Below are 23155 nucleotides of genomic sequence, written 5' to 3'. Positions count from 1 at the left end.
TAATACATGAAAATATTAACTTTTTTATTTTTTTAATTTTTTTAGAAAAACGGAATAAAAATAATATAATTCTAAATATATGCCATTCACATTATATATTTACTTATATTAGTAAGATCTAAACTAATTAAACTTACGTAATTAAAAATATAAAACATATAAATACAACAAAAATAAAAGTATTTTGAAAATATTATGATATTTACACTAATTTTTCACACACACACACACATATATATATATATATATATATATATATAGTCGAGTTAGAGAATAAAAAATTTAACTAAAACAATAAAAAATACTTGAAAATAATAAAAATAAAAAAATGATCTTATTATAAATATATAATTTTAAATATTATACATATAAAACTTTAAATGTTAATTTTAATAAATAAAAAATATTTATTTTTTGTATTTATATGTTTTATATTTTTAATTAGGTAAGTTTAATTAGTTTAGGTCTTACTAATATAAATAAATATATAATATGATAGGCAATATTTTGAATTATATTATTTTTATTCTGTTTTTCTTAAAAAAATTAAAAAGTTAATATTTTCATGTATTATATATAATATTTTAAATAAATTATATTTTTAAAATATTTTGATGAAAAATTATTTTATATAATAATATTTTTAATAAAATTAATTAATTAATAAATTTTTAAATATAATAATCTAATTATTTGTCAAGTAATATAAAATAAAATTTTAATTATTTTATATTTTTATGTTACAGTATAAAATTTTATTTTAATATAATTTTTTAATATTATAAAATTTTTTTGTATAATAATTAATCTTATTGAATAAATAATACTTATATTTTTGTATTGATATATTTTATATTTAATTATTTAAGAATAAAAGATTTTATTGTCATTTAAAGTATTGCCATTTAAAGTATTTATTTACGTATTAGGATATATTTATTAGAATCCATCAATACTCTTCTTTTATATTAGCCTTTAATTTTCATCTAATCAAATCTAATGGTCTATATAAATATGACGCATCCAATAAACACATAATTATTGTACTCGTTTTAGACATACCCAAGAAAAGATATTAGAATAATTTTACATCCATTTAGTGTACATACTTAAGATGATACCAATTTTCAGCATCAAAGGCATATTTTGTAGGTTCTTTTTCTTCAATAATATGATCTTCTAAATTTTGACCTTTAATTGTAAAGAGAGCTTATTGTTTCATGTTATAAAATTGGTGTCATCCAGTTTGTCGGTAATAAAATTGAGTGTATATTTATTGTTGTTAGTTACAAAAAGAGGAACAATAAATGCCATAGATCAAGATTCAAGTTTTTGATACATGTGAAAAGTTGATTTGCAATGAATTATGCAAAAGAGAAAGCAGAGAATGAGAACTTTGTGCAACAAGAAAAGATTTAAAATTCTTGGTATATCAGTCATATTTCTTTTAATTGTATTCACTTAGTTATTCAACTAGAGGTGTAATATATATATAAAACAGAAAATCAAAAGGTAGAAATAGTTAACTAATAGTACATCAAGAATTATCTTAAGAATCAGGAATTAGTTATTTCAGTTACTGATCTACTTTGGTTCTTTATTTAATTAAACTAGAGAATTCTTTCCTGTTTTTTAAATCAAGTCGGACTTGGATCTTGATACCCGAACTCTTGATTAGTAGAGGTGTTCAAATCTTATGTCTTTGAAATGTTCATCTTTAAATTTAAACGGACTATTTTAAATTTGATCTAATAATAATTATATGTCTATTTTTAGACATTATCGTATTATTTAGGTCATGGTATAAACACTATTTTATAATTATTGACAATAACAAACTTTAATTTTATAGGAGGTAAATCAATAAAGTAAAAATCTGGATGAGTTTCCAGACTTTGTGTGACAAGCTAGTTTGCTCCTCTATTTTCTTATCTTTAGATGAATTTGAATAGTGTTGTATGGACGAATTTTTCTAAAAAAAATCAAATGACATTATTTGTATGATCAAATGATTTTTTATTTATTTATTATTTTTGGATGTTGGATCCAACCAGCTTTAGATGTGCTTAAATTTTGTTTCTGGTTAACTGTTTTTTGTTTTTCTGTCTCTTTTTTGTTATGGACTCTTTTTGTTAAGGATGTGCATAAAGTCAGAAAAGTAGTTTAAGTCCTTTAGATGTTTGGGTAGCCCATTTGGTTGATTTTCGAACATTTAGACCTCTCATTACATCTCATTTCATGATTGAAGAGGACTCAGTCTGCTTTTGGGTAACGGACTCGGGCCTAAACAAATGGCGAATAGGACCAATATAAAAGCCCATTACCATTTTTGGTGTTCAAAGCTCATTTAATTTTGGATCTAAGAATTAAACCCCATCAACTTCTTAGTCCAACAACACAATGCCTCTCATATGTCTAACTATCTTGGGCCTAAAAGAAAGCCTGCTTTATTTTTCGAACTAGCCATTGGAAGTTGGGGCCCAATACTTTTTAATAATTACGTGTCATTTACATTTACCAACAAATTCCAACCACAAAAAATTGAAAAGAAATTAATTTTCATTCACTAATAATATAAATAAATTTTATAAAATATTTTTCATATTTTATAAAGATAATTATTTTTTAATATTTAAAACATCATCAAAAATAGGAATCTTGATTAAATAATAGTATAACACTTTTTATATTATATATATTAAAATAAATTTAAAAGTAAAATAAAATAGTAAAGTAGTAGTAATGTCTACTCATTGTTATTAAATTAAATCATTATTATATGATTAAACAAATTAATATGAATTCAATACATAAGACATAAGCAAACAAGCACATGGAATTATAGTGGCTAACTTGCCTAATACCTTGGTCCTTCCCCCAGTAAGAGGAAAAAATCTACGAGTCAAGACTTAAATTAATAAGCACATAGAATTATAGAAAAAAATAAAACCGGAAAAACTAAAAAAGGAAAAAAAATTATGAAAATGAAGAAAACAAATAAGGGAACGTGGAATTAAGAGAAAGACAAAGCATCACACACCACTCAAGGCTGGTCCCAATATCTCTTCTAACCAATGATATCTCTCTCTTCCATATCTTTATCTTTTCATTTTTTTCCCCTTCAAATTTATGTTTCATTCATTTATTTCTCTGTTGCTTTCTCTCAAACATAAATTAATTAATTTTTATATGATAGTGATAATAAAAGAATAATTATTAAAAAAAAAAAAAAATCTAATATAGCAGCAACGTTATTTCCTTCCACACCAACAGTTATGTGAGTGAAATCTCTTCCTGTGAGCTTGTTCCTTTTGATTGTATGATTCTAAATAAGAACTACTAAGCTAATACCTTTTTGGAGCAATCATCATTCTCTGAATTGCATTTCTCTTTCTCAGTTCACTCAGGTACTTCATCAAAAACATGCCATGCATCATTTTCCGTTATTGCACCTTTTATGTTTCAATTTTTGAAAAAAATGCAACTTTAACTAAACCCCAATTCATTTATGTGTTTGTTTTTCATTTGGGAACTTCCGCTTTTATATGCTGTAACTTTATAAGTTGTTTCAGTGGATTCTACACTCAAAAATTGAAGTATATGGATCCTGAATTATCTTGTTCCTTTGATTTTATTCTATTAGTGTTGTTTTGCTATTTCATGGATAATCATATGGTTAGAACTTAGAACAATTTGGGAATTTTCTGAGAGCTGTATTTTCAGCTGACACAGGTTAAGAATTATTGACTTAATAGGGAAGTTTGATGTTACTCGCACATAGTTATTAGGGGAGTATAACAATGGCTACTGCAGCAGTTATTGGACTCAGTGGAGGCAAGAGGATTTTGAGTTCATCATACCATTACTCTGATGTTACTGAAAAGCTTTCATTTGGCACTGATTTTGGATCCACACACTATCAGATTGTTCCAACAAAGTCTGTAATAATTGCTAAGAAGCCATCCAATTACACCCCGACCTTTGCAGCATCGAATCGCCAAAACCAGTCCATCAAGGCTCTTCAGGAACATGTTGATGCCGAGGCAGCCGGTACTTCAGATCCATCGTGGTTTCAAGGATTCAGTTCCAGTGACTTAGAGTTGGAAAGCTCTGAAATGGGTTATTCTGTGGAGGCTCTTCTTTTGCTGCAGAAGTCAATGCTGGAAAAGCAGTGGAACCTTTCTTTTGAGAGGGATGTGCTAAACGAGCATTCGAGAATGGATAAAAGCCGAAGGAAAGTGGCAGTAACTTGTTCTGGGGTGTCTGCAAGACAGAGAAGAATGAACACCAAGAGGAAGGCCTCGGGTAAAACCAGCGCAATGATCGAACCATGTACTGCTATGCAGCTGAGGTCTGCCATCAGTCCAGAGCTGCTTCAATATCGTTTGAAGGGCTATGTGAAAGGAGTAGTGAGTGAGCAATTGCTCTCTCATGCTGAAGTTGTAAACCTTTCAGAGAAAATAAAAGCTGGACTTTCCTTAGAGGAGCATAAATCCAGGTAATTGCATGTTTTTGTTTCTTATTTTGGGATCCTATGATTCACTGAAAGAAGAATATATCTTATTTATAGCTTGCTTATCATATTCCATACGCTGCAATTTAAAAATTTAAGCATTCTTTTTGTCCCAAGAATGTTGCATGTTAAGTAATCTTATTCCCTTGAGGAAGAGAAGGATTGTCACTTAAGCATTGAAAGTTAACAAACTTGAATGATCAGCTGATCATTCTTTTACTTCATAGCTATGATAGAGCATCCAACAAATCCTCCTAAATACTAAATGATAAATGCTCCTAAACACTAGTAATTAGGAGGATGTTTAGGATGATAAATTATTTCCCTTTATAGAAATCTTATATTCTGAATGAATATTAAGACCTTAAGAGCCATCAGTGAATTCTCTGCAACTTCATGATTTTTAAGTCTCATTTTCATGAGAAATTCACTGTTTTAATTTCTTAAGTCAATGGCAGAGCCTTAGTTTCAGTAATTAGTTAATGCATATATAGAACTTTTTACAGACGGAACATGGACTACCATTTTGAATTTTCTTTCATCTTATTTAACTAAGGGCAATAGGAATATTTCCTTCACATCATTGTTAACTTTCAACAACATATTGCTACTAAGAGTTCTATAAGGATGGAGTACAAATCATTATCTTTTATAATCAAATAGTCATGTTGAGTGTTCACACTGTTCTTGATATGTCAATTCTTTTGCATCCATTTAGGAAACTTTAATAGGCAGTTTTGTTATGTGACTTTGTTTGCTTCTTTAGAAAAAAGTAACTGATCTTAGTTACCTATAAACATTTTCTGTGAGTATCAGAATGAAGGACAAACTAGGATGTGAGCCCTCTGATGATCAAATTGCAGCATCATTGAAGATTTCTCGGGCTGCACTACGAGCAAAAATGATAGAGTGCTCTTTGGCAAGAGAAAAGTTGGCTATGAGCAATGTTCGCTTAGTTTTGTCTATTGCTCAAAGATATGATAACATGGGAGCCGAAATGGATGACCTTGTTCAGGTGAATTACATAGAATCTCTGTCTTAACTTCAAGTTAGACTTTTTGTCTTCTCAGTTGTGCTTGACTTGATGTATTTTCTGTGTAGGGTGGTTTGATTGGACTTCTTCGTGGGATTGAGAAGTTTGATTCTTCAAAGGGGTTTAAGATTTCAACTTATGTTTATTGGTGGATACGTCAGGTGAGGCTGTGTGTTCTTTTTCTTTAGACAACTTCTTTTGTGTAGATTACACATACTTCTAAAATCAAGGGAAATAAGGGTTGCATATCAGAAAATATTTAATGAAACCTCTTGAAAAAATTTCTATTAAAGGCTTTCATTGGTCTCATAATTTGTGCAAAACTTGAAATTATATAAGCATATATTTTACAATCAACAGAATTTGTTTAAACCTTTGATATTATATAGCATATGCTCCTATGCTGTCATTTTTATCTAAGTAACCAATTTAGTTATAGAAAATTCATCTATTTCCATTTTATTAGTATTGGGATCATATAAACTTGTGTTCTAAGAAATCCGAGCAAGGATATTTTACAACTCAAATTGGTCTGTTTAGCATGGATTATGTTTTCTCTTCTGACAGGGTGTTTCAAGAGCCTTAGTTGAAAATTCAAGAACACTTAGATTGCCGACTCATATACACGAAAGATTATCTTTGATCCGCAATGCAAAGTTTAGACTGGAAGAAAAAGGAGTTACTCCAACTGTGGAAGTAAGTCATCTAAAATTAGAACTTCTGTATAAAATATTTTAGAATTTTAAAGTATTGGTAAGCCAACCTGAACTGTTTTCTTTTTCAGAGGATAGCAAAATGTCTTAATATGTCTCAAAAGAAAGTCAGAAATGCCACTGAGGTAATGAATCATAGAGTTACACGACCCTCATATACATATTTAGATATCCTACTGTTCTGTTGTTGACCGTGTGCAATTTACATAAATATTGCAGGCAATGAGTAAAATTTTCTCGCTTGATAGGGAGGCGTTTCCATCTTTGAATGGTCTTCCAGGAGAAACTCATCATAGTGTAAGTGTTAAGTCTTTACTAGTACATCAAGGATGATCATTGGAACTGCTTTCGGCTTTATGAATTGTTATCAACCATCTCATTTGTTTTCTGTTTTTTCCCAGTATATCGCTGATACTCGCGAAGAGAACATCCCGTGGAATAGAGTAGATGAATGGGCACTAAAGGTATGTAGGGAAGTTTTCATTTTAATGCTCTGTATATTGTTCCTTTTTTAAGTGCATGTATAATGATCCTTTAACTTAGCTCCAAAATGCATCTTTATAATTTTCACAGTGAACACTATGATGGCATTGGATGATATATGTAAGCATAGTAAATTGGCATCGTTTAAATAATGTGTTTTCTTCCCCTAAAAGGCTCAAATTTGGAAATGAAGTTAATCTCTTTTCAGGCAGAGAACCTGCATAGTCATTTCTGAACTTCCATATGGTTGTAATACCCGTTGTAATCGTTTACAGGACGAAGTGAATAAACTCCTTAATGTGACGCTTGTGGAAAGAGAGAGAGAAATCATTCGACTCTATTACGGATTGGATAGAGAATCTCTTACATGGGAGGATATTAGTAAACGGTGAGTTTCAACCATGATATCCAATTTCTTGAATTGGAAATTTGCAACTATAAATTCACATGTGATACATAATATTTGGTAATTCACTCATTGCTCTTGCAATGCTGGTGCACTTCATGGAGCTTTATGGTTTAATTCCCACTTTCATGTCACTTACACTTTACATGCTCTGAAATGAAGCTTCAATGTATCACACTAACTACACTTCATGTCATGAGTCAATGCTAAATGATGCTTTTCGGACAATCAAAAGTTTTCCAACAACTTCTAAAGAAACTATGGTGTTCGTCCCAGTCATTCGTTCCGCTGTCGAAAGTTAAAACTATTCGAACGAGAAACCTTTAACATTTCTAATTCTGTTGGCGACTTGGTGTTCTTTCTCTGTGCAGGATAGGGTTGTCAAGAGAAAGAGTAAGACAAGTTGGACTTGTTGCATTGGAGAAACTAAAACATGCTGCAAGGAAGGGAGGGATGGAAGCCATGCTTTTGAAACATTAGACTTTGGACTCATCATAGATTGAGAAAGAGAGAGAGACATGTTAAAAAATGTATATATACAGAAGGGAAGTGTGTACCTAGAAAATTTAACTTCCTGATTGAAAATAGATGAAAGAGGCCATATAAGGGAACACTGAAGATTTGTAAACCCCATCATAAGATCAATTATTGTCTATTGTAATAGTTTTTGTTTTTATCAATAGGTTGAGGGATACAATCTATGGATCTCAACTTTCTATTCCAGAAATGATGAGGTCACGTTTATTTTTTCCTTCTATTTGTAGGGGCCATAGTCCCAAAAAGCCAACATAGCAATAGATCTTAAGTGTGTGCTATCTACCACATGCTAGGTTGCAATATATGCACACATACTTTCCATCATAAAAGTAACATGTGAAGAATCATCACAAGTTTTATGGAGAGATTTTCTGTATAGTGGATGTGAGAAGAATCAAGCATCTTTCTTTACATGCATGATAATGCATTCCTCTTTTGACATGAATGATGGTACGATGCACAATTAAATTGATTGAATAAGATAACTAATATTCCTTCTGTATCAAAAGTTAATTGTTTGGGGCATCTTTATAAATGATTGTTCTATCGGATCAAGAAGATCCCACTTTCATTTCTTTATTATTTTGAGATTATCACAACTTAGAAAACAAGGAAAAGGAAACACATTTTTTCAAAATTCAATTTAAGGTTTGATGCTGGTTAATAAATTATTCTATATATAAAATAATATTTAAATTTCTGATATTTATTTAAATAGACTTGATTAACCTAAGTTGATTATTATTTTTATATATTTGACAACATATCTAATTTGATAATTTGGGTAGGTTGGATAAAATAGATGAGAATCCTATCATATATGTAATTCCACCGATTCGGATGGTCAATTCGCTTCAATTAGAGTGAATATTCGAAATTAATTTGAATTGGTCGAGTGACCAACTTATTCATCTACTTAAATAAATGTTGTGGGTTTGAATCACACCTTATACATATAGTAATTTATTGGTCATCAACAGAGTATCCCAAATATACGAGTAGGTATTGCCAGCGTAACTTCAATTGATCTACTCCGTTGGATATTTGAAAGAAAAAATAAGGGCCCTTAACGTTACTCAGCTTCCACGGTGCAAATTGCTGCAAGATGCGTCAAAGTGCAAGATTGCAGATGCAGTTAAAGTTGGAAGCAAATATGAAATAATAATATCCACGTGGTAGTCTTGGAGATCCTCATATCTGCCACCGTCCAATCCCCGTTTTCCAAACCCCAACACACACTTCACATTCTTCACTCCCTCCAAACTCCTATTTCTATTCATTCACTTACTCTCCTTTCTTGTCTCATTCGAATCCCAATCAGAATCATCGAGTAATAATATCAAACACTTGGTGGGCGAATGCGAGCTTCAACCAATTCAAGTCATGGCTCATCAGTCTTGTGTTGTGTCTCATCCTCCACCTTATGCTCCTCTTAGACACCACCAAAGTCAACATCACAACCGCAACAATAACAATAACAAAAACAACCTCGTCCAATTCAAATATCCCACGCTGCTTCTCCCTCGCACACATCATCATAATGCTTCTGCGTCTGCCTCCAACCTCTTTGGTTTTCCAAGGCTCAGAAGACCCAATATCTCTCTCAATGCTCTTGATTCTGATGCCCCCGATCCGCATCACCAGGTACCTCTTTAACCCCCCTCCCCGCCCACACATTGTCACCATTTTTTTGGTTCCCGAATTCAGTGGCACCTTGTCATTGGGAAATTTTGGATTTTTATGTAATGGGTTTATATGATTGTTGAATAATTGGATACAAGTTTTAACCTTGTTTGCAGTTTTATTTTGATTTATCATATTACAGTGGTGTTCTCTTTTGGGATTAACTTTGTGCATTGTTTGAAGGGATCAGTTAACTTTGGGAGAAATGAAAGCTACCAGCAATGGGATTCTCTTACAGCAAAATTCTCTGGAGCTGCCAATATTCCTTTTTTGTTACTGCAAATGCCACAGATTATACTCAATGCTCGAAATCTTGCAGCTGGAAATAATACTGCTCTCATGGCTGTCCCGTGGCTGGTAGGGTGCTGCCTCAAGTTTTGTAATCCCTTAAATAAATCCCAATTAATCCCCGGAATCAGTCCTAAGGAAATTCTAGTCGAACGCTTTAGTCCTAAAAATTTTAATTATCAAATTTTTACTCCGTAATTTTTCTTGTTGAATTATTATATTTTGTGTGATTTACACATTCCTCCTTGAGGGTAGATGATATAACACATTTTGCACGTTAATTTGTCATGCCTACATGTACCTTCCTTATAGAGAGTCAGTGTTATGTTTAAATCTCAGGGGAGATTAGTGTGTATTTTTGGAAATAGAAGGGTGTTGTGTGTATATTAAGATAGGTGAGTGTGATTTACCCCCTTCTTCTTTTTTGCTATTTTTGTTCACATCTGAGTACATTTTTTTAACTGAATAATTGAGTGTAATCATGTTTTACTTCATTAAACTAGAGTAGTTGTTTCCAAAGCTTGTGTGAATTCTCTTCGCTTGGCTGAAATATTCAAGTTTTAACCATTGTTTCAAATTATGCTATAGAATTGTAAAGTTTCAGAATTTATAGATTCCGATTGTCTTTATTCAGTTGTTCCTGTTCTTCGTTTAATTACCTCAATGTGAAATTGATCTTACACAATAAGGGTGTCAATGTAGGGAATGCTTACTAGTTTGCTTGGAAACTTGTCACTACTTTCATACTTTGCCAAGAAGAGAGAACAGGGAGCAATGGTAGTGCAGACACTGGGTGTCGTTTCAACATTTGTGGTCCTTGCTCAGCTGGCATTGGCAGAAGCTATGCCTTTGCCGTACTTTTCGGCGACTTCAGTTGTTGTGGTGTCTGGTCTTTTCCTGAATTTCATGAATTACTTTGGTTTGCTAAATGCCGGAATCTTTCGATTGTGGGAAGATTTCATTACTATTGGGGGTTTATCTGTGCTTCCCCAGGTAATACTTTCCTTTTACCCCCTCAATATAAATCAGAGAATTGTATCAATTTTATTTAATTTTGTTAAGTAGTAGTACGACATAATCACATTAATTCAGTAACAACTGCTTATGCATGTTAGTATCATCTCATCTTGCGTGCATTGGTGCACACTGGCAGATAACATCTTTATATCCTTTTGCCTCTCATATTACGTTGTCTAATTTATAATCTGGATACAGATAATGTGGTCGACATTTGTCCCCTATATACCTAACAGCATCTTGCCCGGGGCAATTTCTTTTGTGATAGCTGTCTTGGCTGTTACCATGGTAATCTTCTTATATCCTTTGTTTTCTGTTTGATTATGTCTTAACTCTCAACTTAGTCCAGGTTGGATGAGTATGCCATCTACTGCCCCTAGTGCTTATATCTTGATCTGCTGTACCTTGTAAACATTATTTTCTAGTTCGCTTGAAACTCTTATGATTAAGTAACATAAAAAAAGAAGGTTTTTGCAACAACATGCCTTAAAATGAAAGCAAGTCATGATTATGCACTTATTTCACCAATTCATGCAGAATAGGGTATTCACAGAGATGGGATCCATATCGTTACATTTAAACGTCATATTATCTATCAACTGAAACTAAGAAATGCATAATTTAGTAGTATAGGCTTTTACTTCCATTGTCATGTTAAATGCATAGTTTTTAAGATTTGCAGGCAAGAAGTGGAAAACTTTCTGAGCAAGGTGTCAAATTTGTTGGAGGAATATCTGGATGGACAGCTACATTACTTTTCATGTGGATGCCGGTTTCCCAAATGGTAAATGTTATATACGAGAAATATTTACAAGGAGCAGTTCGATTCTTGTATTTATGACCTTTGTGACTTTTCTTGTTCTCTAGTGGACAAATTATCTCAATCCCGAGAACATGAAAGGCTTGTCAGCAATTTCTATGTTGCTAGCTATGATTGGGAATGGACTTATGCTCCCACGTGCACTCTTAATCCGTGATCTCATGTGGTAATTCTCTGTTTTCTCCTGACATGTACATTTCATCGGAACACCATATTTACATACATGACATTTTAGAACAGTTTTATCATTGAGCCCTTGACCAAATAGCACATATCATTACATTGTTTGTACTCTAAGGTAATAGGGTACAGGTTGCTACTTTTCATAGTAGAAAGCAAAGTGACTTGTTGATGCATGGAATTCTAAATCCAGTTTTTCATGGTTATACTATAATTAACAGCACTTTTATTTACTCTGCTCCCGTTGACATGCACATGGCCCACCTATAGTTTCTTGATCTTCCACCATTGCCTTCGTGTTGTTCTTGCTTCAATTTTGGTGTTGTGTATTTTTTTTGTAGCTACTTCTACATATAAAGTCGGCTCTTCATTGGTTAAAATGAACTGTAATTGTAGGTTCACTGGTTCAGCTTGGGCTACCTTTTTTTACGGATACGGGAACATTGCATGCCTATACTTGTAAGCTAATCTATGCTCACTTTTCCCCTGCATTTGTGTGTTTCCTTCAGCAACAATTATAAACTAATATTGCGCTTTCTTTTCAGGTCAAACATTATCAGCAAGGAATTCTTCTTGGCAGCTACTGCTGGTTTGGTTTCATGGATAGGTTAATTACTCTCCTGGCCCTAATGATAACACACAAACACACTGAAACACAGTCACACACTCATAATAATACATTGATATGATTCATAACTCAGATATTATAGGTATCCCATCTCCATATTGCAATTGTAGTCATTTGCATTCTACAAAAATGTGATTCTAGAAAATTTAAACATAGTATTTTTTTTCCTCTCAATAAATAGACTAGTAGCATTATACCAAAAATACAATATTTTGTGGAGATTGATTTTCTTTTATTTTATTTTATTTTCTTCCTTGTGAATTGTGATAGGAATGGCTTTCTGGAGAGATTCTGTAGTGCATGGTTACAGTTCACCTTTGACTTCCATAAGTGACTTAGTTTCTGGATCATGAAAGTCCAAGCTTGTATTGTTGCTGCACTGAAGCTCAAATTATCCAGCCATAGATTAATCCTTGTTGAAAATTGACGCTTGGTAGATACAACAGTTGTATACAAACTACTGAGTTTTTATATATTATACATATATTACTTATAGTACGTTGGATCATAATTAGTATTCCTCTCAGCTCTGAGGGCTGAGAACAATAATGTTGTAACTAAATAAAAAGGTTTAAGGATCTCACATTCAAGTTGTGATATAGCATTGCTTTGCACTTCTAGGACATAAATGTATTGATGAGACTAATTCCTTTATTCAATTGTTTCTTCAATTGCTTGAGTTTAATTACTATACACTTAATGTGTTATACAGTCATTTACTCAATCAAAATTCTTGTATTTTGAGGGAAGAGTATAGTATTATGTTTACTCTCTAATTTTGTTTTTATTTTATTTTTTTGGTCAACACTCTGAAATAATTAAATTTTGTCAAATTTGTAATTAAATCATGTAGCCGATGGCGCCATTTAATTCATGTAGCCGACTCCATCTAATGGGACAAGGTTTTGTTGTTGTTGTTGTTTTTGTAATTAAATCATGTGATTATCTTAATAATTAAGTGTTGCTAATTATTTTATCAACCATGCTACTACATATGCACTAAAATATAGTCATTAAACTAGTCTTTTATAGAAAATACATGTTGAAATACAAAATATACATTAAAAATGAGTTAAACAATGCATGTATTTATATCTAAATCCATGGTGATTGATTTTTTGTATGTGCATATGTAATTTAATAAATTATATATTTTCAAAATTTATAAAGCATGTTATCATACTTTATAAATAAATTATTAAATTCTTTTTAAAGTATGTTAAGTTTTGCATGTTTTTTGAAAGAAAAATTTAATGCACAATCTGGAGGAAGAATGTTAAGACTTTAAACATACTTTTGATTCTACCTATATATAGTAGAGGACAATCAAACATGAAGCATCTTATTTTAAAACCAAGTTTACACACCTAGTTAGTGTATCTACCCAAGCAAAACAAAGAACCCTTTTTTATTTTTTCAAATTTCAAGGTTCTAATATATAAAAAGTTATATAAAAAATATGTCGTAATGGTTTTAGTGGGTTAGTTTAATATACGAGATTTTAATATTAATGTATTATTATTAATTTAATATAAGTTTACATCGATATTCATTTATATTTTACTACTTGTACTAAGATAATTTGTTTTTGATAAATTTTTAGTTGAACATTTGAATCTCTGATAAATTTTAATTGGGTTAATATTCAAATTCGTCTGTGAAAGATCACGCGATCTTTATTTTCGTTTCCGAATAATTTTTTTAATCAAATTAGTCCTCGAAAGAATTAATTTAAATCACATTCGTCCTTCCGTTAATTGAGTGACGTCGCCGTTAGAAATCTGCTGACGTGGACTGTGACTTGGCTGGCCACCCTAACACGTGGCATTAGGGGTGGCAAACAGGCCTAAACCCGCCGGACCGACCCGCGTAACCCGCCAAAAAAGGCGGGTTTGACTGGAAAATTATGACCGCCAAATAGCAAAAGTCCGCTTAATCCGTACCGTTTAAACCGCGGGCTTTGGTGGGGCGGGGCGAGCTTTCCCGCCGGGCTTAGTATTTTTTTGGCAAGGAGTATTTTTACAATTTTTTTTGCCAAAACCCAACTTCCTCCAACCCAACTTACAAGAGAAGGAAAATGAAAATTGAGTGTTTTAGATTATATTTATTTTGTTTTAGAGACAATATTTACAATTATGTTTATTTTGCTTTGGGAACAATATTTATAATTACAAAGACTTTAATATTTGTGAATATAAAAATTATAATTTGTTTATACTTTTTGAAATTATAATAGTTAAAAGTAAAAAATAGAAGAGATTTTTTTGTGCCTTTATATATATATATATATATATATATATTATTTAATAGTTAAAAGTGAAAAAAAAAGATATTTAGCGGGTTTAGCCCGCCGGCCCGCTAGCCCACCATTAGGCGGGGCGGGCTGGGATTCTGGAACCGCCTCACTAAGTGGAGCGGGGCGGACCAGCCCGCCATGGGACGGGGTGGGGCGGGGCGGGCTTCCCTACTTGCCACCCCTACCTGGCATGGTGTGTATATTGCTGACGAGATATGTTTAAGGTGTTGCATCAATTTGGTCCCTAAGTGTCAAATTAAAAAATCCTAATTCCCAACCTTCGAATAACACGATTGCCTTGCTTGAGCGTTGTCGCAGACCCAAGTGCTGTTCTTGTAGGAGGAAGTTGATCTCAGCGCCATGATGGGAAGCGGAAGTGGAGGGTCCGGTGGTGGGTTTCCGTCGCACTCACACAGTAGTTATACGTCGAGTTCGTCCATGCGAAGAAGAAGACAAAACCATGAGAAAACATGTTTCTACGGTTTAAAAACTTTGATTAAGAAATCTGGGACATCAAAGAATCCAAATCGGTTGTTTCATACTTGTGCAAGATATCGGGTGACGGGTGAGTTTAATTTTGTATGAATGATACCATCATGTTGGCTTTTACTCTTGTTCTGGGGTTTACACTGTTGTTCAATATTTTCAGAAAGGGAACCATTGCAATTTTTTAAATGGGTGAAAGAGAATGAAAATGTAGCTGTTGTAGAAGGTTCCAGGGGTATCCTAGAAATTGAAGGATAAATGGACATTGATTATGAAGATTGGAAGGTTAAGTTAGCATGGAGAATAGGTAGTTTAGAAGCAAAAGTCAGAGTATATAGAATGTTAATGTGCTTCATGTTCACTATTGTGATGTTAGTCATCTTAGTAGGAGCTTTACTTTGCATGTCATATATGTACAAGTAGGACTGGTTTCGTTGTTTTCAGTACCCTGGCTAAATTATTGTAATCTGAAACTAGAGTTTATAAATGACAATTTGGATTTTGAATACACCTGTGATGAAAAGATAATATGTAGAGAAGCAAATGACAAACCAGATAACAAGATAATAAAGTTTCTTAAATTTCTTAATATAAAGTGTCAACACCAAAGGTAGTAGAGTTCCTAAAAGTGATTCAACAGAAACACTTCATACCAAGGCATAACATGCACCCAAAATAGAGGCCTTACAAAAAATTCAGACTATATAGTGTTTAACACAAACATATGTTTCCTAGTCTATAGCCTAAAACCAACAAAAAAAAAGTTGCATATGTTCTTATTCATGTGCTTCAGATGGCGTCGTCTTTCTTCCTTGGCCGTTTGAACCCTGGAGTTGGGACGAAGGTCATAAAACTTGCAAGCTTCTTAGTTGTCGCAACACTAGATCTTTTGATTGTTCCAGCAGAAATTGGAGTTGTTGTTGTTGTTGGTGGAGCAAGTTGGGGAGAGGCAACTCTTTTCCCTTTTCCCTTACAAACTTGAAGCTTTTGTGGTCTTCCCCTCACCTTAGCTTGCATGACATGTGAAGTAAACACATGAATAGAGAAACTAGACAGATGTAGTAACATGAAATTGAAATTAAAGTAGTTAATCAAACTGCTATTGATTCAGTGGCTGCATTCGATCGCTGTGGTGGTGGAGAAATAGACAATGGGACGGGATTATCTGGAGTAGCACCAGTAGCATTAGTTGGGAGCTCATTTGGTGCATCTGTGTTAGGTTTAGTTAATGTCAATTGCAGCTGCATTAAACGTGCTTCTTCTTCAGCATCAGCCTGTTTCTTCTTTTTTCATGTTCTCTTGTTGTGTCCAACCTCACTACAGAACATGCATCGGAAGGGGTTATATTTTCTCTTCATTCTCGTCTTGGACCCAGATCCTCTCTCATCTTTGTTCTTTGTCGGCCACTTATCCAAATAAGCTCATGCTCGTTCATTTAACACCTTCACCCTCTTCATGTTTCTTTCAAATTCACTAACAGTCCTGGATCTAGCACATTCCCATACCAGCTCCTTCAGTTGTATACTCCCCCATTGTTTGAAAAAATTCCTCCACAGATGCCAGACGCAAAATCTATGGTGAATTCTTGGCATCACTTCCTGCATGGCTGGGATTAATCCCTACAAAAACATTTTACATCGACAAGATTTTGCATTGAATCAGTCCTTAATTGATATTTCATTAAATCAAACAAGTCCAAATTGATATTTCATTAAATCAAACAAGTCCAAATAGATATTCATTAAATCAATTTAGTCTTTAAAATTCATTTCGTGAAGCAAAAAGGTCCTTACCTTCTGCATATCCGAAATGAAGGCCCATCCATTTTTCCTGTAGTCACCAATATCATTTTGCAGCATCTCAAGAAATCAGTGCCAATTATCTCTGTTCTCCACATCCACAAATGCATAAGCAATCACGAACACGTGATTGTTGGCGTCCTGGCCACAAGCAGTTAGCAGCTACCCTCCATGCAAGCTCTTCAGAAAGGCTCCATCCAGGCCAATCAACGGTCTACACCCGGCCTTGAATCCTTTCTTACACGCCTCCAGACATACATAGAACCTTTGAAATTGTGGAGGACTCTCAGGCATGGGAATGACACCAACTTGAACTGTTGAACCTGGGTTGGTGGTCCACAGTTGGTTAGCATAATCCTAGATAAGTGCATATTGTTCAACTTCATCTCATTCCACTACTTTCCGTACTGCCTTTAAGGCCCTAGTAATGCAGGTCCTATTAAGCTTAACGTTGCACTTCCTGACAAACCAGTCATATACCTCTCTATGCTTCATAGTTGGGTGCTTTCTAAGCTTAGGAACCAGCTTACCCAATGTCCACTTTTATGTTGCAGCCTTGTTCTTTCTCTTTCTAGGACACGTGTGTTCATCAACTAGTGTTTTAATCTGCCATACCCCATTCTGCTTATTACATGCACAATAAACAACCCAGTGACATCCCTCTGTTTTGCATACAGCCCTCACTCTCACGTTATCATTTTTAGTGAAACTGATATTCCTACCCAATTGTATGGTATAATCTCTAGTTGCATTCATAAAGTGTTGTTTGGACTTAAAGATCATGCTAACCTCAAGCTTCAGATTTCCAAATTTTGCCTTTTCATTGTATGGTGGATAAACAGTGGCCTCATCTTCATCAGAGTCCAGGACCTTATCCATATCTTCCGAGTGCCAGGAGTCACAGTCGAATTCACTCTCAATTTCAATCTCCTCTCCCGATTATGTCAATCCAATCACAACAAATTTTAGTTATCAAATCAATATGTGTGATAAAAAAAAAGCATGAGTAACATTGGTCGAATTACCAACCATGACTTACTTGAATCAGATGGGTCATCCTCTTCAATATCTTCGTAGCTAGAGTCATCTGTGTCAATAACCTTCTCTTCCCTTCTAGAAGAAACTGGTCTGTGCTTCTCTCTAAAATCAGTCTTTCTTGTACCTCTACTTTCAAACTCTTCACCCCCACTGTTAGTGTCACTGACATCTCCCAAGCCTTTGGTAGGTTTATATAGACTGTCCTCAGCACTCTCATATGAGTCATGAGAGTCACTATCATCCTGAATAGGGGGTGACTTAATAGCTCGACTAGATCTAGTGCAATGCTGAGATTCTTTGTTCTTATTTTTAGCATTTAACTTCTTTAGAGGTTGGTGCCTACTTCCTGGTTTAACAGCAGTGCTGGAATTTACAGGTTGGGAGAAACTTTTTGGTTGGAACTTGGGCTGGGGTTTGAGCTTTTGAGTGGACTGAGAACTACACTTTCTAGTGGGCTTTTCAGTGGGCTTTTATGTGGGCTGAGAATTGGGCTTTTCCTTGGACTTTTCTGCTTGCTGGGAAGACATTGTTTTGGGCTTAACATAGTCCATGTTCTTGTGGTGAGGATTGGGTTCAGCAGTGTTGGGAGTGGATTTGGCTTTATTTTTGAAAGTGGGATGCAGAGGGTTTGTTGTCAGTGGCTGTGAGTGGCTCATTGTGGGCTGGGATGCAAATTTCCTTGCTAGCATTGCAGGCTGTGTGCTGGGTAGCTTCAACAAAGGTGCATTGGTTGGCAGAATTACATCATCTTCCTCACTCATGCATTCTACCATGTGTGGCTCTGAAATTCCATGTTCAAAGAATATGTTCATCACATTGTGATTCCTTTTACAAGTCTTACACAATTTGAGCATGTCTTTATCAGTCTCCAACTTTCTCAGCCCACTCTTAAGCGACAGCCAATGAACCTTCCACCAACATATGCCCCCCAAGCATATCCTAGTTCCTTATAGTATTCTTTAACAAAAAACACATCCAACGTATCCCCATCAACCCCCATCAACACTTCCGTATTATCTGGTTCGTAGATTCTATTTTCTTTCTTATCATTTTTAAAGCTTCCACCATGATGAAATATGAAAGTCATCGGAGGACCCTCCATCTTAGAATTGCAAGGCCTCCAAACCCTATACAAAAATTAAAACAGAACATGAAAAACACTAAACCAGTAACCATTACTCCATTAACACAAAAAATAGTTATAATTTTTTCTAAGCCAGAGTCTTTCCTCATTTATGCATTCAGCCAATCATAAACCAAACCCTGGGATGAAACCCTAGACCCTATGCACTAACAGATTCTTAACGATGACTCAATCAAATAATGTGGAAACTAGGGGTTTACACAGTTTTACCAAATTTCTTTGCAACATATTAAAAACTTTACCTCTTACTTCGAACGCAAAAACAATGATGTGTACTTGCCTTCAGGTTTTCCACCAAGCTCCAGAGCAGACGCACGAACAATGCTCCACGACTACTCCAATGCTAGCGGACAATGGGACGGTCTTCTTCGTCTTCGTGATGCTTGGTTAGGTGCCAGAGAAACAGAGAGTCACGCTGAGAATGAAGAAGAACAAGTGAGGTTAGAGATCAAAGACAAAGTGTAAAACATTACACTCTACCCTCAAAACGCAGGCGTTTCATTACAACACTCTGGAGTTGCCAAACGACATCGTTTGGTTAGGGTGGGTAGCGAAGTCACCGTCCACGTCAGCAGATTCCTAACGGGGACGTCACTCAGTTAACGGAAGGACGAACGTGATTTAAATTAATTCTTTCAGGGACTAATTTGATTAAAAAAATCATTCGGGGATGAAAATGAAGATCGCGTGATCTTTTTGGGACGAATTTGAGTATTAATCCAATTTTAATTACTGTATATTTAGTTGGCATTTTTTATTTTCAATATTTTATTTTTAGAATTTTGCAAAAACAAAAATAAAGAGTGATAAAAATAAAAATATTAAAAATAAAAAATCAAAATATAAAACTAAACACAAAGAATTGATTATATATTTTTAAAATTTTTTATTTTATTAGACAAATTAATTTTTCAAGTTTTATGTTTTTTCATTGAGGCTAATGAAATTCACCTATAAGAAAAAGATTGATCATATAATTTAAAAAATTTAAAGAATTTTTGTTTTTTTTAAATAATGATATAAGCTAGTTTGACTAAATTTATTAACTTTTAATGAAAGAATTTAACATGAAAAATAATATCTAGATTCACTCTTTTCAAGTTACTATTGAGCATTTGCTCTTTTTTTTGTGTGCTCTAAATGTACTCGTGGTGGTTCTATACTTTATTATTATTAACAAACTATTTTAAGAAAATGAATGAAGTTGATAGAATTTATTTTGTTTGTTGCCAAAACAAAAAAAATCACGCAAGAAAGGCAGTTGAGAGTACTTTTAGAGAAATAGAAAGAGTACAAAAAGGAAGAAGCAGCAATAACTAATCAATGGAGAAAATAGGATTGAAGTAATTCACAGGTTCTTGCAAAAGATGGAGAAAAGAGTACTGAGAGACAAAGATAGACCATAGAATTCTAATTACAAGTTCACTGGTAGGATTTGGGACAAATAAATTAGAGAGTTCGAACCTATCAATAGGAAGCTTGTGGGAATAAACCAAACTGGCTTTAGGTTTAGAATCTTCTTTATAGCACTTGAAGTTGCTTACTTACGATGAACCAGTAAGGACCATGTATGATTGTTATACTTGTTTGAACTTCCCTCACCATTGTGACTTAGAGGTCAGTAGGCTCCAATGCATCATTATCTAGTGCAGATCATAAAAGATTATCAACTGGACTTTTTGCAAATATTTTGAATGATGGTGATCTTATAAAAGTTGAAGGGTTGGATGAGAATCTTAATATAAATCATAAAATATTCAAGTTTTCTGAGATAAATAAATCAATAGAGATAAAAATAAAGATCTGAAGGAAGAATTATTCAACATCCGTTAAGTATGTTAAGATTGAAGTTTCTTTAAAAAAGTAAAGAACTAGAAGAAAAGTTAGAGGAAGTTTTGGGCATTTTTTTTTGAATTTCATACTCTTGATTTGATTCGAGATGTGGTTGGTCACTATATATTTAAGTGTGAAAGGAGGAGAATTCTGTTATTTGGAGATGATCTCATTTTTTTTATATAGAGTTTTTTTATATATTATTTAATTTTTCTTCTCTGTAAATGAGAAAGCTACACTACAGTGTAGGCCTGTCAAACTTTTATTCCATGGAAAGAGTACATCTACACTACCATTGTTGTTCTTGTATAAAGCACAACATTTTGTTGAATTGACGTATCTGCATGTCAAACACATTTTGAATATTATAATTCTTAGTGTCAAATCGTGTCTTAATAAAAAATAAAAAAATTCTGACATATATTTTTAAAATAAATTTAAAAATTATAAATATTATTATTTATTAAAATAAAAAATATTTTAAATATTTTATATAATTAAAACAAGATATTACAAATATTTAAAAAATTATTTTCTATTTACCAATTAACTAATGATTTAAAGAAATAGAAATTGAAAAGGGCTATTGATGACCCACTCACTTCGGATTTATTGGAAGGATGCAAAGCCTTTCAAATCTCTAGCATTGAGCTTCCGAAAAACAAAGAATTTCTAGTTTCAACTACAACCATAATCTTATCTAATTGAAGCATAGAAATACATGCTTGGAATTCTAGATAATAAAGTAGGTATCCAAAATCTTAACATTATAGGTGGTAAAGCTCAATAAAAACCAACAATATAGATGTCAATTACATATTTCTTCTTTTTTCTTTTGAAAATTGGATGATAATACATCTTTTTTATTATTTTGTACTCAACAGACATCTCGCTACAAGATAAAATTTTGATTTATGATGATGAGAACAAGAAATTTTCTGCTAACTGTGACAGGCTTAGGTCAACTCTTCATATTTTTTTTTATTTTGACAGCAAATACATCTTAAAAAAATTTTTTGCATTATTTTCTTTTGATCATTAACAGTAGATCATGAAGTTAAAAAAAGATTTTTCACACTTATACACTGTAATATAGTACAACAGAAAAATAAATAAGTTATTTTGACCTAAGATACTCACATGTGAATGAAATAGAACATATGATTAAATATGGTACAACACATCTAAATGCTTAGTACAATAGTATGTGTATATATTATACCTCATAAGTAGAAAAGTGTTAAGTAGAAAGATTTTAAATGTCATTAATACAAAATATATACTCAAGATATGAGAAAAAATAGTTGCAGAAATTATGCAGCTTCGTTAAAACAAGTACTTTAAAATGATCAATGTTTCGTTACAAAATGGTCAATTCATATACAAGTAATTCAATATTAGTAATTGTAAGAACGAAGGAAGAAATTACTATGACAAAAGATTTAAAAAATATCAATTTATGTTGGAAAATAATCATCTAGATACTAGTAATACTTTCAGAACAATTGCAAATGTGTCAAAAAAAATAAGGTCTTAGATTATTAATAACACTAACAGCTACTCTAAAATATTAATAAAGTATAGGAATTCATCTCATAAATAGTTTGTGAATAATTTTATAAGTATTTCTTCCATATTTTTATTTGGGAGTACATGAATTATAGTAAATTTTTCTATAATAATTATTATAATGGATATGAACATTATAAAAGCTTGACAATGTTAAAAATAAATAAAAATTAAAGTAGTATGAAAATACTTCTTAATTTATTCATATTTTTTATTTTAAATTAAAAAATGTCACTAAATAATAAAAAAATTGACTTTAATTTTACTCTAAAATATTAAATTCCTAAAACACAATTATTTAACTATACTCATTTTTTAAATTCTTAAAAATATATGCAAAATATTATTTTAGGCGGGTTATTTTTTATTATTTTAACCTATGAATGATACGTAATAATTTATTTTTTTCAGTATTTTCTCATATTGACTTTTAAAATTTATCAATAAAAAATATACTAAAAAAATGAATTCATAAAAATAAAGGATTATATACATCCAATATGTATTTTTAAGCTATAAAGTTGAAATAAGATTTTTAATAAAAGTTAAATGTAGGCAATGTGTGTACTCAACAAATAAATTGATATAACTAATAAGTATTTGTGTTTAATTGATAAAAAAATTTTAAATTTTTTATTTTGATAAATACATTGAAATTTAAATTTTTATATAATTTTTATTAAAATACT

The 23155-nt window shown here is 32.5% G+C and overlaps 2 protein-coding genes across 7 annotated transcripts; both read left to right on the top strand.

Annotated features, from left to right (window-relative positions):
* The first annotated feature begins 2827 nt into the window (after positions 1–2827).
* Positions 2828–7899, top strand: LOC112789355 (RNA polymerase sigma factor sigA). Of its 3 annotated transcripts, none has more exons than XM_025831208.3 (10): positions 2828–3407; positions 3756–4498; positions 5330–5528; positions 5615–5707; positions 6114–6242; positions 6331–6384; positions 6479–6556; positions 6661–6723; positions 7018–7130; positions 7520–7899. In XM_025831208.3, the coding sequence occupies exons 2-10, from the start codon at positions 3801–3803 to the stop codon at positions 7626–7628; spliced, it is 1536 nt and encodes a 511-aa protein (XP_025686993.1). In that variant the 5' UTR covers positions 2828–3407; positions 3756–3800; the 3' UTR covers positions 7629–7899. The 3 variants fall into 3 exon arrangements, with proteins under 3 accessions (XP_025686993.1, XP_025686992.1, XP_025686991.1); XM_025831207.3 differs by having other exon boundaries at positions 3027–3407; positions 3733–4498; XM_025831206.3 differs by having other exon boundaries at positions 3028–3407; positions 3724–4498.
* Positions 7900–8772: 873 nt separating this feature from the next.
* On the top strand, positions 8773–12972 carry LOC112789354 (maltose excess protein 1-like, chloroplastic). Of its 4 annotated transcripts, none has more exons than XM_025831203.3 (9): positions 8773–9329; positions 9552–9725; positions 10359–10649; positions 10872–10961; positions 11356–11457; positions 11541–11659; positions 12070–12132; positions 12219–12280; positions 12572–12972. In XM_025831203.3, the coding sequence occupies exons 1-9, from the start codon at positions 9069–9071 to the stop codon at positions 12652–12654; spliced, it is 1245 nt and encodes a 414-aa protein (XP_025686988.1). In that variant the 5' UTR covers positions 8773–9068; the 3' UTR covers positions 12655–12972. The 4 variants fall into 4 exon arrangements, 3 of the variants coding, with proteins under 3 accessions (XP_025686988.1, XP_072088440.1, XP_025686989.1); XM_025831204.3 differs by having other exon boundaries at positions 8888–9329; positions 9559–9725; XR_011879507.1 differs by lacking the exon at positions 12070–12132 and having other exon boundaries at positions 8783–9329; positions 11541–11684; positions 12183–12280; positions 12572–12799.
* The last annotated feature ends 10183 nt before the right edge of the window (positions 12973–23155 follow it).

Source organism: Arachis hypogaea, chromosome 3, assembly GCF_003086295.3.
Source record: "Arachis hypogaea cultivar Tifrunner chromosome 3, arahy.Tifrunner.gnm2.J5K5, whole genome shotgun sequence".
Lineage (NCBI taxonomy): Eukaryota > Viridiplantae > Streptophyta > Magnoliopsida > Fabales > Fabaceae > Arachis > Arachis hypogaea.
Note: the sequence above shows the minus strand (reverse complement) of the source record. Positions and strands in the feature narration are given on the sequence as shown.